The sequence below is a fragment of the Oenanthe melanoleuca genome, chromosome 7 (assembly GCF_029582105.1).
Source record: "Oenanthe melanoleuca isolate GR-GAL-2019-014 chromosome 7, OMel1.0, whole genome shotgun sequence".
In the NCBI taxonomy this organism is placed as follows: domain Eukaryota; kingdom Metazoa; phylum Chordata; class Aves; order Passeriformes; family Muscicapidae; genus Oenanthe; species Oenanthe melanoleuca.
Genome location: NC_079341.1, coordinates 12,420,272 through 12,438,739, shown reverse-complemented (window position 1 = coordinate 12,438,739; position 18,468 = coordinate 12,420,272). Strand labels below are relative to the sequence as shown.

Here is an 18,468-nt window from a genome sequence, read left to right as displayed (position 1 = left end):
CTCAGACATGCATGTCCTCTGAGTGCTTGGTATGGATTCAGCCTCTTTCTGCAGCCTCCATGCCACATGACTGATTGCCTCGACTGAAGGAGCCAGCAGCTGCCTCACTGCCACATGCAGACCCTGGCATGTGCCCCCTGCCCACAGCCCTGTCTCTGCAGGAAAGCTCTCCAGAGCTTTCAAAGCTGTTGTCACAGGGGAATTAACTCTGCTCCTGTTTCAATATGGAAAGTTAAAGGACTTGCCCAACGACCATGTGGTGAGTCCATAGCAGAGCTAGAAATAGAGGCTGGCTTCTTTCACTCAGAATCCAAAAGCTTGAGCTCATGGTGGCCCCACATTTTCCCTGGTAACATTTCCATGAGAAGGTAGGAAGCAGTGAGTGACAGCTCTCCAGGATGACAGACAGCTCCCGTCTGGTGCAAGTGGCTAGGTCTGTCACTCAGGAGCTGGTTTCTGGAGCACTTGAGACTCTCCTTTTGGAGCCAGGCAGGAACTGCTGAGCATTGGGCACTCAGGAAGGACTCTTCCCTGACATTTAAAAAGGCATTTAATATTCACCACTCTAGGGGAGGAAGAGAAGGTGCTGATTAGAGTCTGGAAGCATTTGGTTCTTGCTTTTATATTTGCTTAGTTTGGTGGATTAGCCACAGGACGTGGTGTGAACATTTTGATGATGCAGAATTTAAGGCTGATCCTTGGAGCTGAGGAAATGTGAGATAGGTTAAAAGCATCTGTGTGAGTGAGATTTCATGCTTTCTTCAGTTTTGATGGCTTGCCAGCTATTTTAGTTTTGGGTTGTTTTTTAATAGCAACTCTTCATGGGTAGGTCATTTTTTAATCCGACTTTATTTTGCTTCTATTTCCTTTTATAAGATTTCCAACTCCCTGCGAACTTCAACTGCAACTTTGATCTTCCTGAAGACCTCTGTGGTTGGTCACACGACTTGGCAACCGGTTACACATGGTCTTTCCAGCCTTCAGGCACCTGGACTGGCAGCTCTGAAGCAAGCCCTGATGCTGTACCTGGTAAGATGATTAATACCAAAGCAGGGAAGAGAGAGCTGGTGGGGCTTTCTCCATGTGAACAGTATGAATGATTATTGCACAGCTATCATGAGTTGTGAGGGCTGTGCAGAGCTGAACTTCTTTCATGGAAACTTTTAGATGCTTTACTGTGTGGTTCATGACTTATTTATAGGACTGTGACCGCTGGCACTGAATTATACTAACTGTCCTCTTGAGATAGCCTTGAATCAGACACTTTGAATCCAGTGGGACTGTGAAGGCTAGCCCAGGTTTTGTTCCACATCCTGATCCAAATGTCCTCTGTGGGATCCAGTGTTTTTTCCCCAGAATGCATTTCTTCCTCTCCCATATGTTACTCAGATTGCCTATAGTCTTCAGCTACTCTGCACTCTGAGCTTGCAGAGGCTGGATTTCAGTCTCCTCCAAGTGAAGGATGAGCTAAGCCCCAAGAATGCTGGAAATGCCAGCTTCTTGCTGTTTGACTTTTGCCTTTTTCTCTTCGTGCTTTGGAAGCAGAAGATTCACATGGCTGTGACAGAGCCTAATTTATGGAGGCCCTCACAGAGATGTGCTGGCATGGGTTGCAAGGGAGCCTGCCCCTGGCAATGTGGTTGATAGATCAAGTTCTTCAGCTTCACATCCTGGAACTCACGCCAGGACTAGTGTGCTTTCCTTATCCCTCATTGACTTTGTGGCACGGTTGGCACGAAGAACGTTTGCCAATTTCCTCACGACAGTAGGCTGTGTCACAGTAGCACCACTTCACTCTCAGTCACTGCTTGTGAAAGGCACGGCGAGCTGGCTATCTGACCTGTGCTGGGCTCTGCCCTGATTCCAGTGTCTGTGTGTCCCAGGGAGCTGTGCAGCACGTGGGCCCCTCCTCGGGGGTCTCGGAATGCAAACATTCAGGAGAACCTGTTAGCCACCTGGCAGAGTCGCTGGCCAGATTGGCAGTGCTGCCAGCCAGTTGGAAAGCCGTGCAGCCAACACCTGGTAGGCAGTGCTAAAGAGGAAAATATGTATTCCAGAAACATATGGGAAGAGGAGAATCTGCTACATCTCCACACACAAATCACCCCCACACAAATGCACACATCATTTCTCTCTTCAGCTCCTGAGGTGCTTAGCTTTCTTCTGAGAGACATGGTAATGCTGTAAGTGCAGCCCATATGGACATCTGAAAAATTCTTTGGCGTGACATAGGGACACAATGTCTGCTATGAAGAAAAATATTTTCATATTTCAAGTGTTTATCTCTTCAGCATTTGAGTGCTTTAGAAGATTAATATCTGGAGCTCAGTGGAGCCTCAGGCAACAGGAGAGAACACTTACAGCCAGCCCCAGACTTAATAACCCTCCCCATCTCATTCACTGTAATAATGTTTAATTAATATAAGTCTCCTGCAAGTAGGATAAAAATTACTTATTTTTATAACTCAGACTCAATTTTTCATTTCATTTCCTCTCCCCTGAGTCTCCCTACAATTAGTTGGCCATAGTTTCTTAGAAGATCCTGTTGTAGCCCAGGAGAGGCTGGTGCTGCCTCAGACAGCAACATGCAGTCCTGATTTTTACCCTTCTTCTGCTCTTTCTCCTTTTTCTCAGTTATGAATTGAGCAGTTTCACTGCTGGGGCTGGGGAATGTCGTCCTACTGAGTTCAGTGGTTTGTTTTTGTGCCAGTGTGGAGAGCTCTCCCTTAGGGTGCTGTGCAGAGTCAGGCACTGAAGCACTGAGGGGCTGCAGGCAGAAATTCCAGCACTGCCCTGCAAGTCATGGGATGCGTGGGCAGGGGAGGAGGAGGAGGTGGTGGCTCCAGAGGGCTGCAGTGACTTACCCACAGCAGTGGGGGAAGCCTGCAGCAAACATCAGCACAGCTGAGGGATCAGCATTGGCACTGCCATGGATCTGCCTCCTGGCTGGCTCAGGCAAGGGTGTGCCATCCTGGCATCTGTGGGCATCCACTGCCTTGCCCCCACAGCACAGGGCTGCAGAGGAGTTGGAATACAAAGGCATCACTGCTGTGCCTCCCTTTGGTCCTGCTCTTAGAAATTAAGAAGACATGACACAAAAACAGCAACTATTTGCTTTTTTCCTCCCTGAAGAGCTTTTAAAGGCAACTGGAGAAACATGAAAAAGAGGCAATGCCAGCTTCATGGTGGTGACAGAATCAAAGCATTGTTTGGTTCACACTCCCCCATTCTTCCCCTGCCCTTCCCTCGTGCTCCCTCCAGCACTTTGTTTCCAGTTAGAAAATTCACGCTCAGGCTCCAGGGAGCAAGGAATGAAAAGCCCTTGTTCAGGGTGGTCTTTGCTTGTGAATTCCCCACCCTGGGGTGAGCAGTTGGGTGAAGGAGAGCAGCTGTGCTTGGTTAGAGGCAGGGCAAAAGTTAAGGGGAGCTCAAGGCTGCCAGAGCCAAATTTACTCTGATTTAAAGGTGCTGGCCCAAGCTAGAGGACATGGCTGCTCCACAGTAGCAAGAAAGTGTGCTGTGCCTTTAAGAGCTATGTGGAATGTGTTTCTACTTCTTTTGAAAATGGCAAAACAAAAATTAAAATTAAAAAGGGAAAAATAATAATGAAAGGAGGAGCCCTGGCTCAGTCTGCATAAGAGAGAGGGGGAAGGAAATGACCATGGTGAAATATCCTCTGTGAGGCACTTGATTAGAAAAGTCTGCTGAGAGACAGGCCTGAATTCCTCAGATATCTCCCAATTTCATTTTATGCGCTGCATGCAATTCCTCCTTGTCTTTGGCACGGAGAACTTCTCAAGACTGACAAGACACCCACTGCTCTCATTCCACTATTTTTATTTCCAAGATACTCTTTCAGGCAGCTCTGCATTTCTTTTTTTAGCCCTGTGTTCCTTGGGCTCTTCACACCATGGATTAACTCCACGTCCTCTCCTGCAGGCTCCCATTACACGTCTGGGGACCTCATTGGTGAAAGTGGACCCAAAGTGCCCAGCTCAGCAGAAGCCCAGCATGGTTCCAACTGCTACCTGCCCTTTGCAAGCCTAGAAAATACCATTGGCTCCCTTTTCCATGCCCCCATAAGAGATTGTCAGGATTTTTCCCTCTATGGACTTTCAGATGCTTCCCATCTGTAGAAAGATTCCCCTTAGCTGCACCTAGCAAGCTTCAAGGAGCAACAAGTTCAGGTTTCAATGAGATTTCATCCCCCCTCCTGCTGCACGCAATGGCAGCATGCCATTGGTGTCAAGAAAAGGTCTTAAGACCTGAAAATAAATCTGGGTTGATAACTTGGCACCTCAACTTTTCACCGTCTTTGAATTTCACTCGGGTCTAAAGACCCTGGGTTGTATCCTTAGCGGGTCAATGTGATTGTATTGCTCTCAGTGATGCTACAGTAATAAGCCAGTACTAAAGAGCTGGAATCTCCATGTTTTGCTCATTTTTTCCCCTTCCCTTGTCTTGCAGTGCTTAAATAAATGTCCTGTGGTTCTAGAAGAGCACTGTGGGATCTGCAGCTTTACCATGTGCTGCTTCTCCTTTGGGTGCACACAGCATGAGGGTCAGAGCCCTGGCAGCATCGTGAACCCTGTGCTGTTCGGATGTTGGCAGCTGTACATGCACACAGAAAAGGAAGCTCTTTTAACCTTGCAGCTCTCCTGACCACACAGCTTTTGGGCTGGGCTGCAAAAACCCACTGAGAGCTTCTCTTGTGGGCCATGGCCTTGCTGGCTTTGAGGGTCAGGAATGCTGCTCATTTGGGTTGCGGGCACTGCAGGGAAAGGTTTATTTATTTCAAAGTGTTTTCAGCAGAGGAGTGTTTATAGTGCTCTGAAGTTTCGTAAGAGCTTATTTTTTAAGAGAAACAAATGTTAAGCTGTTTTTAAGCTGATGCTGACCCCTTACCATTCCTGTGTTTTTCCCATGGGATCTTTAAAAGGGAAAGTTTCATATTTTTCCTGCAATCCATGAGAACTGCTGCCTGAAGGCCTTGATTCTACTGTGTCCAAACTAGCAGAAAGGTTTTAATGGTGTTAACAGGGCAGGGCTGAACAGAAGTGGGTCTGCACTTACTCTCATGAGAGTCTCAGGGCTTGTGCCTTGGGGACACATTTTGACCTCAAGGGTCAATCCTGTGTCCTTTGAAGTAGGAAGGAGTTTTACATGTGGGGTGGTATGAAAGTCAAGCATTTCAGTGCAATGAGTGAGCAGCTGCACGCTGTGGGAAGGAGACCACATATCCATCTCTGTCTCTCTTCGCTCCCCTCATGTGTGGTGCAGATTGCCTCTCAGCAAAGCTGTACGTGTCTCTCCTGACTCTCATTTGCACAGCGAGGACAGCAAATGCTAAAAAGTCCTTCGTGCCCTGGCTGCCCACAGCGTGGCAGAGCTGGGACACCCCAGCAGCCCGATCACAAGAGGTTTGCTGAGTGTCAGCTGGTCTGTGTGAGTTCCCAGGCTGCAGGCTAGGGCCAGGCTCTGGCTGTCCATGTGCCCATACTGTCTTTCATGAGAGAAGGAGGTACAGCCATGGTCTGTTCCAGCAAAGCTCCTGCTTGCTTGGGCTGGGCTGGAGGCAGAGGAGAAGAAACCATTTCTCTGGGGCTTACTGCTTGCCTCAGTCACTTTTTGGACCCAAACACCAATGACATTCCCACTTTAAAAAGCAGGCTGGAATACTCTCTGCAAAGCAAGACACCATCTCTCAAACCTTAGCATGTGTACCACCCCACAGCAGGGAGTCACAGAGCAGGGCTGGGGAAAGGAGTGCGTGCAGCAGCAAGTGGCAGCCTGTGCAGTGCAGTGCAGTGCAGTGCAGCACCAGCTGCTCACTGCTCAGCTGTGCAGGCACCGACCCTGGGCTGCTGGGCTGTGCACACCTTCCATGCAGGGGCACGCAGGGTGCCTGCCACGCTGCCAAGGCACAAGTTTTGGTGGCTGGCAGCTCACTTAGCATAAATGTCGGGCTCTAATTGGCATTTGATTTGTCAGGGACACTGTGCCCTCCCTGCACTCCCTGGGGGAGGTGGTAGGACTCACAGTTGCACCGTGCTGTTGAGGGTGTGAGGCTTAATTGAGAGGATGCAATGGCAGGTCCATTAGAAAGGCTCTGGAGAGCAGGCTGAGAGCCTGGTTCTGGGTAAGTGTGCGATTTTATGCCTTTTGACGGGCTGATTTAGGGACTGAAATGGCAAGGACTTGGCAGGCTAATTAACACATAATCAAAATTGAGGGGATTTTCCAGTAGATGCAGTGATCTAGTTAATATAAATACTAGTTTTATGGAGGATTGACTTCCCATCCTAGATGAAAGTCTGTCATTGAGGAGAGGCCTGTCATGAAATTATAGTGGCAGCTTTTTGAGGTGAATTTGCATGATTTGCCAAAAAAATTAAAAATATGATAACTATCCAATTTTAATCTGCATATTCATGCAGCTGCTATTCCCTTGCTACCAAACCACCCTGCAGTCATGAGGGCATCTGAGCTGATCTGCTCCCCAGGAATGGCAAGGGCTGATGTAGCTTTCACCTCACATGCCCCAGAAGAACAGCAGGATCATGCCTCACTGGGATGTCCCCTTGGCCATGGTTGGGGTGGCATTTGGGGCTGTGCAAGCAGCAGACAGTGTCCACAGCAGTGTGGTCACCTATGGGGTTTGACAGAAAGAGGTGGCTGCCACTGGGCTGCAGTGCTGCCAGCTGAAGCACACTGTGCAACGAAGAGAGTGCAGCGACCTTTGGAGGGACATAAGTGAAGGCAATTCATGTGGTTTCTCCACAGGAGCAGCAGCTGTAACTCAGCAATATCCAGTGAGGGGGAAATGCAGAGGGAATCTGAAATCTCAGTAATTGCTTGTGTACATGCTGCCCAACATGTTTTGCTGGAACACCTCCAGATGTGCTGCTGAGATCCACGAGGGAAGGTGCTTTCCTTGAGAGACGGGGTGAGATGTGCAGGATCCAAGCACAGGCAGACTGACCTTGCAGAGGGGGTGGCTGCTGTGGCTTGTGCTTGCAGTCTCACCCAAACTGTGAGGCTTCATCTTCATCCCCCACTGCCCCTAATGTCCTCTCAGATGGCTTCCTAGCAGGAGGGGACAGGTGTGCCAAGAGAAAAGCGTGTTGCCCAGATGGTTGGTTTGCAGAGCCCAGCTGGTGATTTATCCAGGACTCACTGCCATGCACACACGAGGGGCTCTGCCATCGTCTGGCTGGGGTGGCTCCATGTTCACATTACTGGCTCCTTACATCCAGATGATCCCATAAATCTTCCATGAGATTTATGCCGTAGCATCAGTTGCAAAACAGCAGTAAAATGCCTGAGTAGGTTTCTCCTGCCTTTTTTGAGCCAGGGCTTTGAACTACCAGTGCCAGTTCTGTGGGGGATGTAGCTATCGTGTTAGGAATAGAGACTGCAAAGCAAAGTTCTGGGAAAGAGATTAAAATGCATTTCTGATCCTGGAAGAATTGATCAGCTCGTTGCAAAGCTCCCTTCAAGTGTTTTAACAGGGGAAGTCAGCCTTTCAGATGCTTTCTGTGCCAAAGGCTTCCATTTACTGTATCAATCAGAGTGACTACTGGAACCACCAGGCTTCCACGTGCTGTTCCAACAATTAGCTCCACAGTGCCCTTATTCAGTCAGTCTCAGCAAATTCATAGGGCTTTTCCAAAGGTCCAACTAGCCATTAGAGTGATCCAGCCATTTATTTCATCTTCAAATGACATAGAAAGTCATGCCTGTCTGCAGTCGGCTTTCCACCCCAGAAACTGGCACTGGTACCAGGAGCAAAAGCACATGGTGCAAAAACCCACTGCTATTTGCAGGGGAGCAACTGGAATCACCACCCACAGACTGAGCCTCCTTGCAGCCCTTGGGACTGACAGGAGGTCCTGGAGACAGCTCTGTGAGCCCCAGCAAGATTTGGGCAGAGAACACAGGAGATGGAGGGTTCCCATATTTCTGAAAGATCCTGTACTGCTGAGGGGAGCATTAGTTTTGGCTGCAGTTTAGGAGTTTCTTTGATTTCACAGTTTGATGGGAATGGGAACAAACAGAAGGTCAGTGTCAATCCTGGTGGGAGGGATGTGACTCAGAGGCACACAGGCTCTTCTGCTGAAGTGGCAAGGCAACCACACTGGATACCGCTGGCTCCTGGGGCGTGGATAATGGGAGGGTCCAGCTGCACAATTAGAATAGTCCCCTCTGCTCAGCTGTGGGCCCTGGGTAGATCCAAGGATGGCTTGAAACCCTGCACTCAGGCTGCTTAGATACTGGCACTAACTGTTGGTCCTGAATTTTGAGGATCTGGATTTGATCATTCTTGAGCCTGACTAGTGCTTTTATTAAAGATTTCCCTGTGAGACCATTTCAGCTGTGAGATAAGTGTATGACTGCAGTCTGATTTGCTCCCTTGTTTGTTGTTGCTGTTCTTTTCTTGTTGCTGCTGTTTTATTTGAAGAGGCTTGTAGTGAATTACAAAAAGAGGATTTTAATTCAGGAGACCTTGATGACTTATTATGCCTTATCACTCCTTAGGCATGGAGTACAGCTTGTTCTTTTTTTTTTAATTCCTCCACTTGTTTATCTCCCACATCTCCTCCTCCACTACTACCACTCTGAGGTAAATCACAAGAACACTCCTCCATTAGAAAACGGCATGGTACTTTTTCAAGTGATTCACTCAAGCAGGAGTGGGCAAACACACTTTCATCCTTTTTTTCTGCTACTGTTTGTTGGCATAAAGTGCCAAGTGGCCCAGGGACATTTCATAGGTGCTGGAAAAATTTGCTAAAATATTGCTGTTTCTTTATGCGGCCAGTTGGGAACAGATTTGTCCTTCATGCAGGAAAATCAGTGAAAGTTCATAGGACTGGATATGCTTTTGAAGTACTTTGATCACACATGCTAGGAGTAGAATGATGGCAAATATTCTTGTTATCTTGTCCTAAATTTATTTTAGAAGGCTGCGTAGCTCACAGTGGTTGGTTTCTGCTCTCTGGCACTGACAATCTTGCAGCAGGGCCAGTGCCACTGATAGATCTCCTTTGGGCTGTGATGTCACCTGACTGCTGAGCAGTACTGAGGTCAGCTGCTGTTTTCTGGGTAGAACCTGTCTTTCCACGGATTCCAAGTTCAGGTCTCTCTGGTTTAAGATTTGGAGGCGTTTTGCGTGCATTTTGCAAACATTCTGAGTAGAGATGCTGCTCTGGCCACTGCTGAGGGCACTGGAGCCACAGGGGGAGCAGGGCAGGCAGGGGCAGGCTACTGCTCAGAGCTTGGCCCATCAGGCACAGCAGGCTAAGATGTGGGGGAAGGAAGTAACAAACCCTCCAGTGTAGCTCTGGAGCAGAGATAATCCTCTCGTGCCTGGGCTGGCACACGCTGGCATGAAGCACCTGTGGCACTTGCCCATTGAGTAGCAAGAGCAAGTGTGCTCTGTGCGTCCCTCTGTTGAGCAAAATGCAAAATCCAGCAATACCTGTAGCTGGCCTGTCTGGGTCCACTTGCACTGCAGCTCTGCAGCTGGAGCTACCCAAGGGACTGTCTTGGCACTGGTCATGGTGGGGGGACAGGTAAAGATCACTTCAGCTACACGCTTGGCTTTCAGCCTGTGCTAAAGGATTTCAGACATCCAAGCTGCAAATGGGAAACTCCTTGAGGAGGCTTTTCATCAGAGAAGGCTGGAAACCACTGATTCCAGATAAAGTCAGGTGTGCCTGGGGATTTGTATCCATGGGCTTTTGCTGCTATTGGTATTCAGATCAAATATCTCCAGTTCCAACCTCAGCCTTGAACTTCTCCTGGGATATCGAGTGTATCAAATCTCTCCTCCCAGGGACTGACAAAAAATGTGGCATAATTTAAATGTAATATTAGAGCAAGTGAATCCTCTGTTGTATGTATTTCAGCTACCTTCAAGTTTGCAACCACCCAGTTGTCACCTATGCATACTTCATGTATTGGGTCCATGTCCTTCCTCTGTGCTGTGCTTTAGAAGTTGTTTTGCTGCATTACAGAAAAACTGAGAGCCAGAGTTTCATTTTTTTGTGTGTATCCTCAAAAGAAGATGAGTTTTCAGCACTGGCATTTAGAAAAACCCACCTCAGGCTTGAGGAAGCTCCCAGTAGAATAAGCACATGTAACCCCTGCCAATGCAATTATCATGGCATCACTTCCTCTGACAATAACTTGCTCCAGCTTTTTAACTTCTTCTAATTATGTCAGTCTTTTTCTTAACCACTTTCTACTGTTAGTTTCCTACCCAGGGAGAGGGTGGTATCTGGTGAGGGAAGTGTGTGACTTGATGCCCTGCCTGGGCTGCACAGGGTGCAGCAGTGGCACGGCTGGATGAGCACAGAAAGAGTGCTGGTGTGAGATCCCACTTTTGCAGGCACGGGGCTGCCCTGCCATGCAGGAGGTGAGACACTTGTTGCCAGTGGCTGCAGAAATTAAAAGAATGGTGTTTTTTTCTCTGAACAGATGTCAAGAATTACCTGCAACTGCAAAGCAGCAGGAGGCGGGAAGGCCAGCGAGCTCGGCTCATCAGCCCCACCATCTACTTGCCCCAGAGTGCTGTCTGCATGGTTTTCCAGTACCAGGCGTGGGGCAGCAATGGGGTGATGCTGCGGGTGTGGCGGGAGGCCAGCCAGGAGCACAAGGCTCTGTGGGTCATCACCGAGGACCAGGGGGAGGAGTGGAGGGAAGGCCGCATCATTTTGCCAAGCTACGACACAGAGTACCGGGTAAGATGCTTGCAGAAGGTGTGCTGGGCCAGGTAGACTTCTCCAGCATCTTGATTTCAGTGTGTCAGAGCCCAGGCCATTCATCATTGGGGAATGTGGCTGTTTTCATTGTGTTTCTCAAGTTGCCATAGTAACTAAGCTACACTGTTTGTTATTCTGAGAGTGCCTGTCTTCTGCACAGACTTGGGCCTTTGTTCAGCCTGTTGCCTTTCATATTCCTCAGATATCCCATTTTGCAAATATTCTTCCTTCTTCTTTTTTTTGTCTTTTTTTTTTGTTTTTTTGTTTTGTGCATTTCCTCCCCCTACAACTGAAGGTCATCAAATAGTCTGACCAGAGGCAGATGTGCAGCTCCAGGGAGCAAACCCAGCAGCCAGGAGAAGTAGGAAGCTGGGAGGAAGCACAGCCAGTTCTTTAGGGTGGGCAGCAAACAGCCATTCTCCAGCCTCAGCTGCAAGTGTTGACATAGGAGAAGGAAGAGGAAATGCAGGCTCGTTTGTGAATCCTCTTCTCTGCTACCTTAGATCAGAGGCTGGGTGCAGGGCTGTGGGATCAAGGCCCTGTCCCACTGTCAGGAGATCAATGGAAGAGAAGGGAGGAAGAGAACTGTGCTGCCTTGCCACAGCCACCTGATCCCCTCTGGCACAGCTGTACCAGCACCCTGTGGAGACCCTGCTGCCTCCAGGAGTGTCTTTGGCATAGTTGTCCCTTCTGGGCAGTGTGCTGTTTGCCAGGGAGGCAGCACTACTGTTACCACCTGTTAATGAGCATCAGCACAGCATCCAGCACCCTCCAAGGCAGGAGGAAATATGGACTGCCAGGCTTGAGGCAGCACTTTAGTGACCACCCTGGCGGGGAGCCTTGCTCCAGCCAGCTCCCATCCCTTACCCTGACCCAGGGAACTTCTACTGTTAAGCCACTGACCTCCAAACTGCTGCCTCCCACATGGGTTGACAGCCCAAGCTTGGGACCCACAGCCCAGACATTCCATTGCCTTTGCAGTCAGATGCCCAGCCCTTCAGGGAGGTGTCTTTGCAGGCAGGCATGAATCCCAGACACCCTAGGTGAAGAGGGACATCTAATATAGGGAGATGAGATTTGTGAAGTACATAGCCCTTAGAATCCTAGTATCACTATGGTTGGAAAAGGCCACCAGAATCATCAACTCCAATCATTAACCCAGCATCATCAGGTGCAGCACTAACCCATATCCACAAGTGCCATATCCACATGCCTTTTGAACACTTCCAGGGATGGTGATTCCACCACTTCCCTTGGCAGCCTATTCCAATGCCTTCAGAGCAGGCAGGGGGATATAAAGCAAAAGCTTTGTACTGGAGCTGACTGACTAGTTTGTTTGTATGGGTTTGGCTTTCTAATAAAATACCAGAAAACACAATATGCCTACAGATAAGAATGATGGGCACTGGCTGACTACTGTGTGCTAAACGTGAATATACTAGCATTAGCTGAATAATGGTGTCATTATGTAAATATTGCAAGTGTCTCTACTCAGCAGTTCTTAGAGCTAACAACTCTACTTATTTTTGTAAATATATTTTGCCTGTGATTAAGTAGTAATAAGCTGACCCTTCTCCCCTGACATTTCAATACTTCTTATGTAATGTTGATGAGAACAGTACTTTACAGTTACTGTAGCTGTGCATTTTGTGTCCTTTCCTTCCTTTTTGTGATCACAGCTCAGTTAATGCCGTGGGCCAAAGCTGCTGCTGCAGTAACTCAGTTATGCCACTTGCACCATTTGTGCAAGAACCAGTGGGGTTCACTGAGTCTTTATTCGTTATGAGAGGCATTTAACTGAATAAGTTGCAAGCCAAGTGCTGCCAGGCCAGGCAAAGATCTCTCTGTTGAACCTGTCCTTGCACAGCAGTTTTCCCTGGAAAAGGGGTGGCAGAGGCAGGGCAAGGAAGCAGGACTAGTGTCAGGTGATCCACAGATCTGCAGGGAAAGCCAGAAGCAATTTCCCACCCTTTCTTTGGGATCAGCAGCCGCTCTCTGCTTCCCAGCCCAGCACTGACATTTGTGTCCCGATTTCCCACAGATCGTGTTTGAGGGGTTTATCCGCAGTGGCCACTCGGGAGAGCTGGCCCTGGATGACATCCGGCTGGGCACCGACATCCCGCTGGAGAACTGCATGGGTACGTGCTGCATCCCCCACGGGGCAGGGAGGGAGGGGCAGCTCAGGCTGCAGAGCCTTGGCTTGCAAGCTGTCAGGGGGCCCCTCTCCCCTGGCTGAGTTACCAGGAGCTTCTGGATCTCAGCTGGGACTTTCACTGCCCAGGAAAGAAATGAGGGCGACTCAGCCTCTGGGGGACGGGGGCTGTGCCTGCGTTGGTGTGAGGAGAAGGAAGCACATGTCTCTGCCATGCAAAAGCTGAAAGAGCAGCTGAGGGTTACTGAGGACTATTCTATGTGATAAGGACATACACCGAATTTAAAAGGAAAGTGCTGAACAAAAGAAGCCAGCTGTCAATCAGTATTACACACTTAGAGGGGCCGGCGAGTTCAAAAGGAGTCTTCTCTAATAAGAAAAAAAAACAGCAAAGAGGTTTTACAGCAATGTTAACAGAATAACAAAGGAAATTTTTGCCCTAGAATTCACCATTTCCCAAACCAGGCCAAAAACCAGGTAAAAACAGAGAGGACTTGGGGAAAAAAAAGGAGCAAAAAATGTGTGTTTCAACAGTTTGTTGGTACCCTGCACTTTTCCTCTCACTGGCAAATCCGTGCAGTCACACTGGTGGCTCTGGCTACCATCTAGCTTGGGACCAGGATTCGGAGGTATCCCAGCTGAGCATGGGACCAGCAGTATTTCATTAGTGGGATCTGTGCTGAGAGCTGCCCAGAGCAGCAAGGTGCTGCTCTTCTGCAGGATCTGGGAGAAGCATGTCTCATTAGGAAGTGTCTGACCCACCCTGAAGCCATTGGGAAAAGTGGAGAAGAGCCTCTCTCCCTTTTGGGCTTTGAAAGGCCCCATTCAGTGAAGCTGCTCTCCTCACCCCCCCAAGGGAGGATCCCAGTGCCTCCTAAGCCAAGCAGGACAAACACTCCCTTCAAGGGGTGTTTCTCAGGGGAGGAAGCACCAGCCAAACCGTGCTTGGGAAGAGCTGGTTGCATTGCTTGGCCCCTGTGCAAGCAGGTGAGGGTGAAGATGGTGCAGGAACCAGCACTGATAATAAAACAGAGGGCTAAGACTGCCCCAGAGAGCCTCTTAAGCACTGTCAGTCCCCGTTTCTTTGATGCTTTGAACTCTGCTGGTCTCCCATCTGCTAAAGGAGCTAATACTTCAGATGTCAAATTCCCGGTATTTAAGGCTTGACAGTGGTGTTTTAATCTCTTGCCTTCTATGGCATTAAAGAGAAGCAAGACCCATGATTAACACTAATAGTATTTCCTATCTAACTTCTTTGGAGCTCAGCAATTCACCTAGCTCCAGTCTTTTTGTATCTTGGGCCTCATGAACCTAAAGCTTAATATTTCAAAAAACAAAAGCATTAATAAATCACAAAGTTTCAAGCATTCTCAGCCCAAAAAAAACACACCAAACTACTACACAAAATTATTTTACCCAGTCTAGGAATTTGAATGTGGATCTTAAAACCCATAAGGATTGTTTGTTTCAGATCATTTCCAGCAAAGGGCTCCCACTGCAAACTTTAACATAACTTAGAGGTCATTTCCAATTTTACCAAAATAATAATGAAATGGTAGCAATACCATGCTGCTCTTTTTCAGAGCCATTAGAATAGCTGACTCCAGCACAGGCTACTGTTTTTTTCAAACATAATCCTTGGAAGTAATCTGATTCCTTTTTAGCATGAAAGAACGCTAATAAGTCACAATAATTTTTTCCTTTGACAAATGTGTCATTCACATTTTGAACCCGAGTGATGATTTCATAGCACTCAGTAGAGCCACAGTCTGCTTCTGTGACTCACAGGCATAATGCAGAAGTAATCTAAAAATAATCAGAAGTCTATTACTTCTGCAAGAAAGTAATCAGTAGTAAGTACCGATTATTGCTTTTCAGATCCAGTAATTTGTAATAGATTACATCTTCAAAGTATCTTGAAAGAAAGAAAAATATCACTTGCCTTTGTTTCTTGTCAGTGTGAGATGGAGAGGAGCAGGGCATCACTGCCCAGAATTAACACAATTCCCATGTGAGTAACAGTGCCAGAGCTGAGCCAGAAACCAAAACCACTTCTGGAAATTTAGGGGGTTTCAGGGTTTCATCACTGGGCCAGGTGAGGCTTTTTCATTGGGTGACTCAGGCCAGCCAGGCTGAATCCAAATGACCCTCAACCTCAGACATATTTTTCTCTCTGGTGTGTTTGAGTCTCTTTGTGTCTGTTTGGCCCAGCTGGGGTTGGGTTTCTGGCGGTCCTGGCTGAGGTTGGCTGCTCCCCATGCTGTTCCCAGCAGTGGCTCCTGTGGGCACAGCTTGCTCTTCTTGGCCACTGCAAATCAACGGGGACATGACCTGGGGGCTTGCTGTGTAATACTCCCCTCTCTAATACGAGCTTTTGTTTTTTCTCTGCAGAACCCATCACAGCTTTCCCAGGTGAGAACTCCTACTTTCCAGGTAAAACTGCTCTTCTCTCGGTGGTTTTGTTCTGCTGGCATGGGCTTTTACAATCGAAGGAAAGCAATGTGTGTGCTTGTACAAACAGCAAATGTTCTGAGCACTGTGGAAAGTGTGTACTAAACCTCCCCAATCACAGCAGGCAAGTCCCCTGTCTTGGGACTGAATAGCGTTAGGAAACCTGCCATCATGAGAAGCACTTAGCTCCTGAAAAGCAGCTAAGCCTAAAATGGGAAGGCTGAGGAGTAAAGAGTAGTTTTCAACTCACTTAAATGGAAAAAAAGAATAGCCAGTTAAAAGTGAAATCTGGTGGCAGTAATTCACATTATTGTGAGGGAAGGTGGTTCTCTAGCTCGCAGATATTCCAGCAGTGGTCAGTGCTGGCAAAGGAGGGTGGGGCCACTCTGCTTGAACGGGGAAGGGAGTTGGGAGGTTGTAAGTGAGAAAGCAAAGTGCCATGAGAAGCTCTGAAGGTGACAGTGAATAAAATGAAAACAACTGCAAATGGTGCATTTAACAGCTTAATACTAGCCTGGAGAATAGAAACCAACATTTCTCTAATCAAACCTGCAGGGTAGGAGAAAAGGTGAGGAACTCCAAGAAACTGCCTCTCTCTTTTCAGGGTGGGTGCTGTTTGTCTTGCTCTGGGGTGGGAGAAACTATCTACTTTACAGACATCAGTTTAGTCTGAAGGGTTTACCTGTTTTTTAAACTTGGATTTTGTTTTCCTGCCTGCCTCTTCAGAAATGTGTCTGGGGGTTATGTTGTGATAAAGAACTATCTTGGAGATCCCCTAAATTTTGAGAGTTGTTCTGTCAATTCAATCAACATGCCCTTTGCTTTCACTGGGACATGGTGTCTGTACTCTCCATCCCCTGCTGTGCTGGTGAGCTGTGAGATATAGCTGGACTCTACCCCAGAAGCAGCTGCATTTCTGTGTGGGCAGAGCTGTCTCTCCTGGATGTGTGCATTAGGAGCTGTGGCAGTGAAGGCAAAGGAGACTGAAGTCACATGCATGAAGTCACTCTGTCCCTGGGGATTCAGGCTGTGGGATGTTGCCAATGTGAGGGACAAGTGCAGGGTCTAACACCATGTTCTGCAGTCACACCCATACTGTAACAATCAGGAATTTAGTTCTGCTTGTTTGTAGGCTGCTTATTTATCTGATATTCAGGCTTGTGGTGTTACTGAAAAGCTGCTGTGATATTCTCAGGTGATGGATAAAGCCTCACAACAATTCATGACTTCCACCATTGCTCTACATTCTCCTAGGCCTGGTATCTATTTTGCAAACACCATCCTTGTCTTTTGAGACTTTAGTTACAGTTTGAACCTCTCTCTGGGTCCTCACATTCTATTCTAAAGTCTGTCCTAAAGTCCTGCTAATTCGTATTGTTTGTCTTCTCCTTCACCCCTGCCCTGCTGCCTGAGTGCCTCAACTTCCCCATTGTATTCCCCAGGGCACACTGGAGAAACAGTGAGGTCCCTGAGCACTACAGGCAGAGGCTGTTGCAGGCACACCTCCCCTTCCCACTGGAACTTGCCAGCTTGTCCCAATGGCTCCTGCCCATTCTTGGATCCCTCAAGGACATCCTATCAATATCATAATAGGGGAGCAATTGCAATTGCAGCAAGAGGTTGAAAAGGTTTCCTTGGATGGCAGGCAGGAATAGATGGCACAGAGGGGTGGAGTGACCTGGGAAAGAGCAAAGTGTAGAGGGAACAGATGAAGAAGCGAAGACAAAGACAGGAGGCAATTACATGATAACAATTAAAATGAGGGAGAGACAGATATGCCCAACAGAAGGAGAGGGTAAAATGAGGGAAAGAAGTCCCTGGCTGAAGAAAAAAATGTAGCTGGAGAGAAAAAACTATGCACAAATTACTGAGATGTTCTACAGCCCCCACTCCTGCAATTACATGATGAGCTGAAAAAGTCAGATGCCATTAAAAATAATAGCAAATCCTTCCTCTCCTGGCTTGGGAGCAAAGCTGAAAATATGCACCTTACAGGCTCCAGGATCACAAAGCAAACAATAAGAAGAGAATTTGTGTAGGTGGAATATGTTTCACCTAGTGGGTTGGGAGCTTACAGGACCAGGAAAGTGTGCTTCAACTATACTGCATTTGAGCACTGATGCATTCCACCCCTAAAGAAAGGGTACAAGTGTCTGGAAGCAAGGAATTAGATAAATACCAGGCTAAAAATAAGAGATATATTCCAAAGAATGCATAGAGAAAAACCTTGGAGAAAAACCACAGGGAGAATTTGCCTTTGGGACTCTCTCCCTGAGGGTATCCTGATATCAAAATAGAGAGATCTCCCTGGAGCAATGACAGGTAGCAAGTTAGGGAGCTGAGACTGACACTGGTTTTGTGGCATTCAGATTAGATGAGTGTAATACTTGCTTTCATCTGTGTCATCTATGAAAAGTCCAGCTGTGTTGCTTGTCCACAGCAGTTAATGTCAGTGATTTCGGGAAGGAATATGAGCTGTGACACAGCAGTGGCAGAGCAAGACAGGCAGCCCTCTAAGCAGCTTTCTGGAAAGGATTTTCTCCTTTTTTTTTTCCCCAGATGACTATTGCTTTTCCTTCTTTGGGTTTTAGTTCTCCAAAACTAGTCCCTATAGAGTGTTCCCTATTGAAAAGAGAATGGGGCAGTACCTAGCCAGGTTGGAGGTGTGAGCACCAGCAGCACAACCACATAAAATATCCATCCTGTAGGGATTAAATCAGCTTTCCACTGACTGGTGTTCCAAGCTGTGCCATAAACACAGCAGCCACAAACTTGACAGCAACAGCAGGAGGCAGTTCTTTATTAAGACGAGAGCACTAGTGAATAAATGAGGAAAGGCAAGTGTGTGTGTGTGGCAGAAGGCAAAGGGGAGTGGAAAAATTATTAAGTTGAGAAGATGGATTTTTTTTTTCCATCTCCCTGAGCAGTGAACTTTTCCACTGATATAACAGAAAACTTCCAGAGAGCAGCAGAGCCAGTAAAAACAGAGCAGATAACATCAGCTCTGTGTGCTGAGTGGATGGGCAGCTATATTTAGTGGCTGGCAGTGTAAGGAAGAACAATCATTAATGTTGGGAATTGGCTTCGTTAGGCCTTAGA

General features: G+C 47.6%; 1 protein-coding gene across 6 annotated transcripts in view; it reads left to right on the top strand.

Annotated features, from left to right (window-relative positions):
- NRP2 (neuropilin 2) overlaps positions 1 to 18,468 on the top strand; it is an 88,955-nt gene that overhangs the window by 52,996 nt on the left and 17,491 nt on the right. For 3 of the 6 annotated variants that reach the window (XM_056496365.1, XM_056496363.1, XM_056496367.1), the window contains exons 12-15: positions 877 to 1,029; positions 10,483 to 10,745; positions 12,808 to 12,904; positions 15,310 to 15,351. In XM_056496365.1, the coding sequence (XP_056352340.1) occupies positions 877 to 1,029; positions 10,483 to 10,745; positions 12,808 to 12,904; positions 15,310 to 15,351 (555 nt within the window). The remainder of the gene's footprint in view (positions 1 to 876; positions 1,030 to 10,482; positions 10,746 to 12,807; positions 12,905 to 15,309; positions 15,352 to 18,468) is intronic. The other 3 variants (XM_056496366.1, XM_056496364.1, XM_056496368.1) reach the window with 1 other exon arrangement.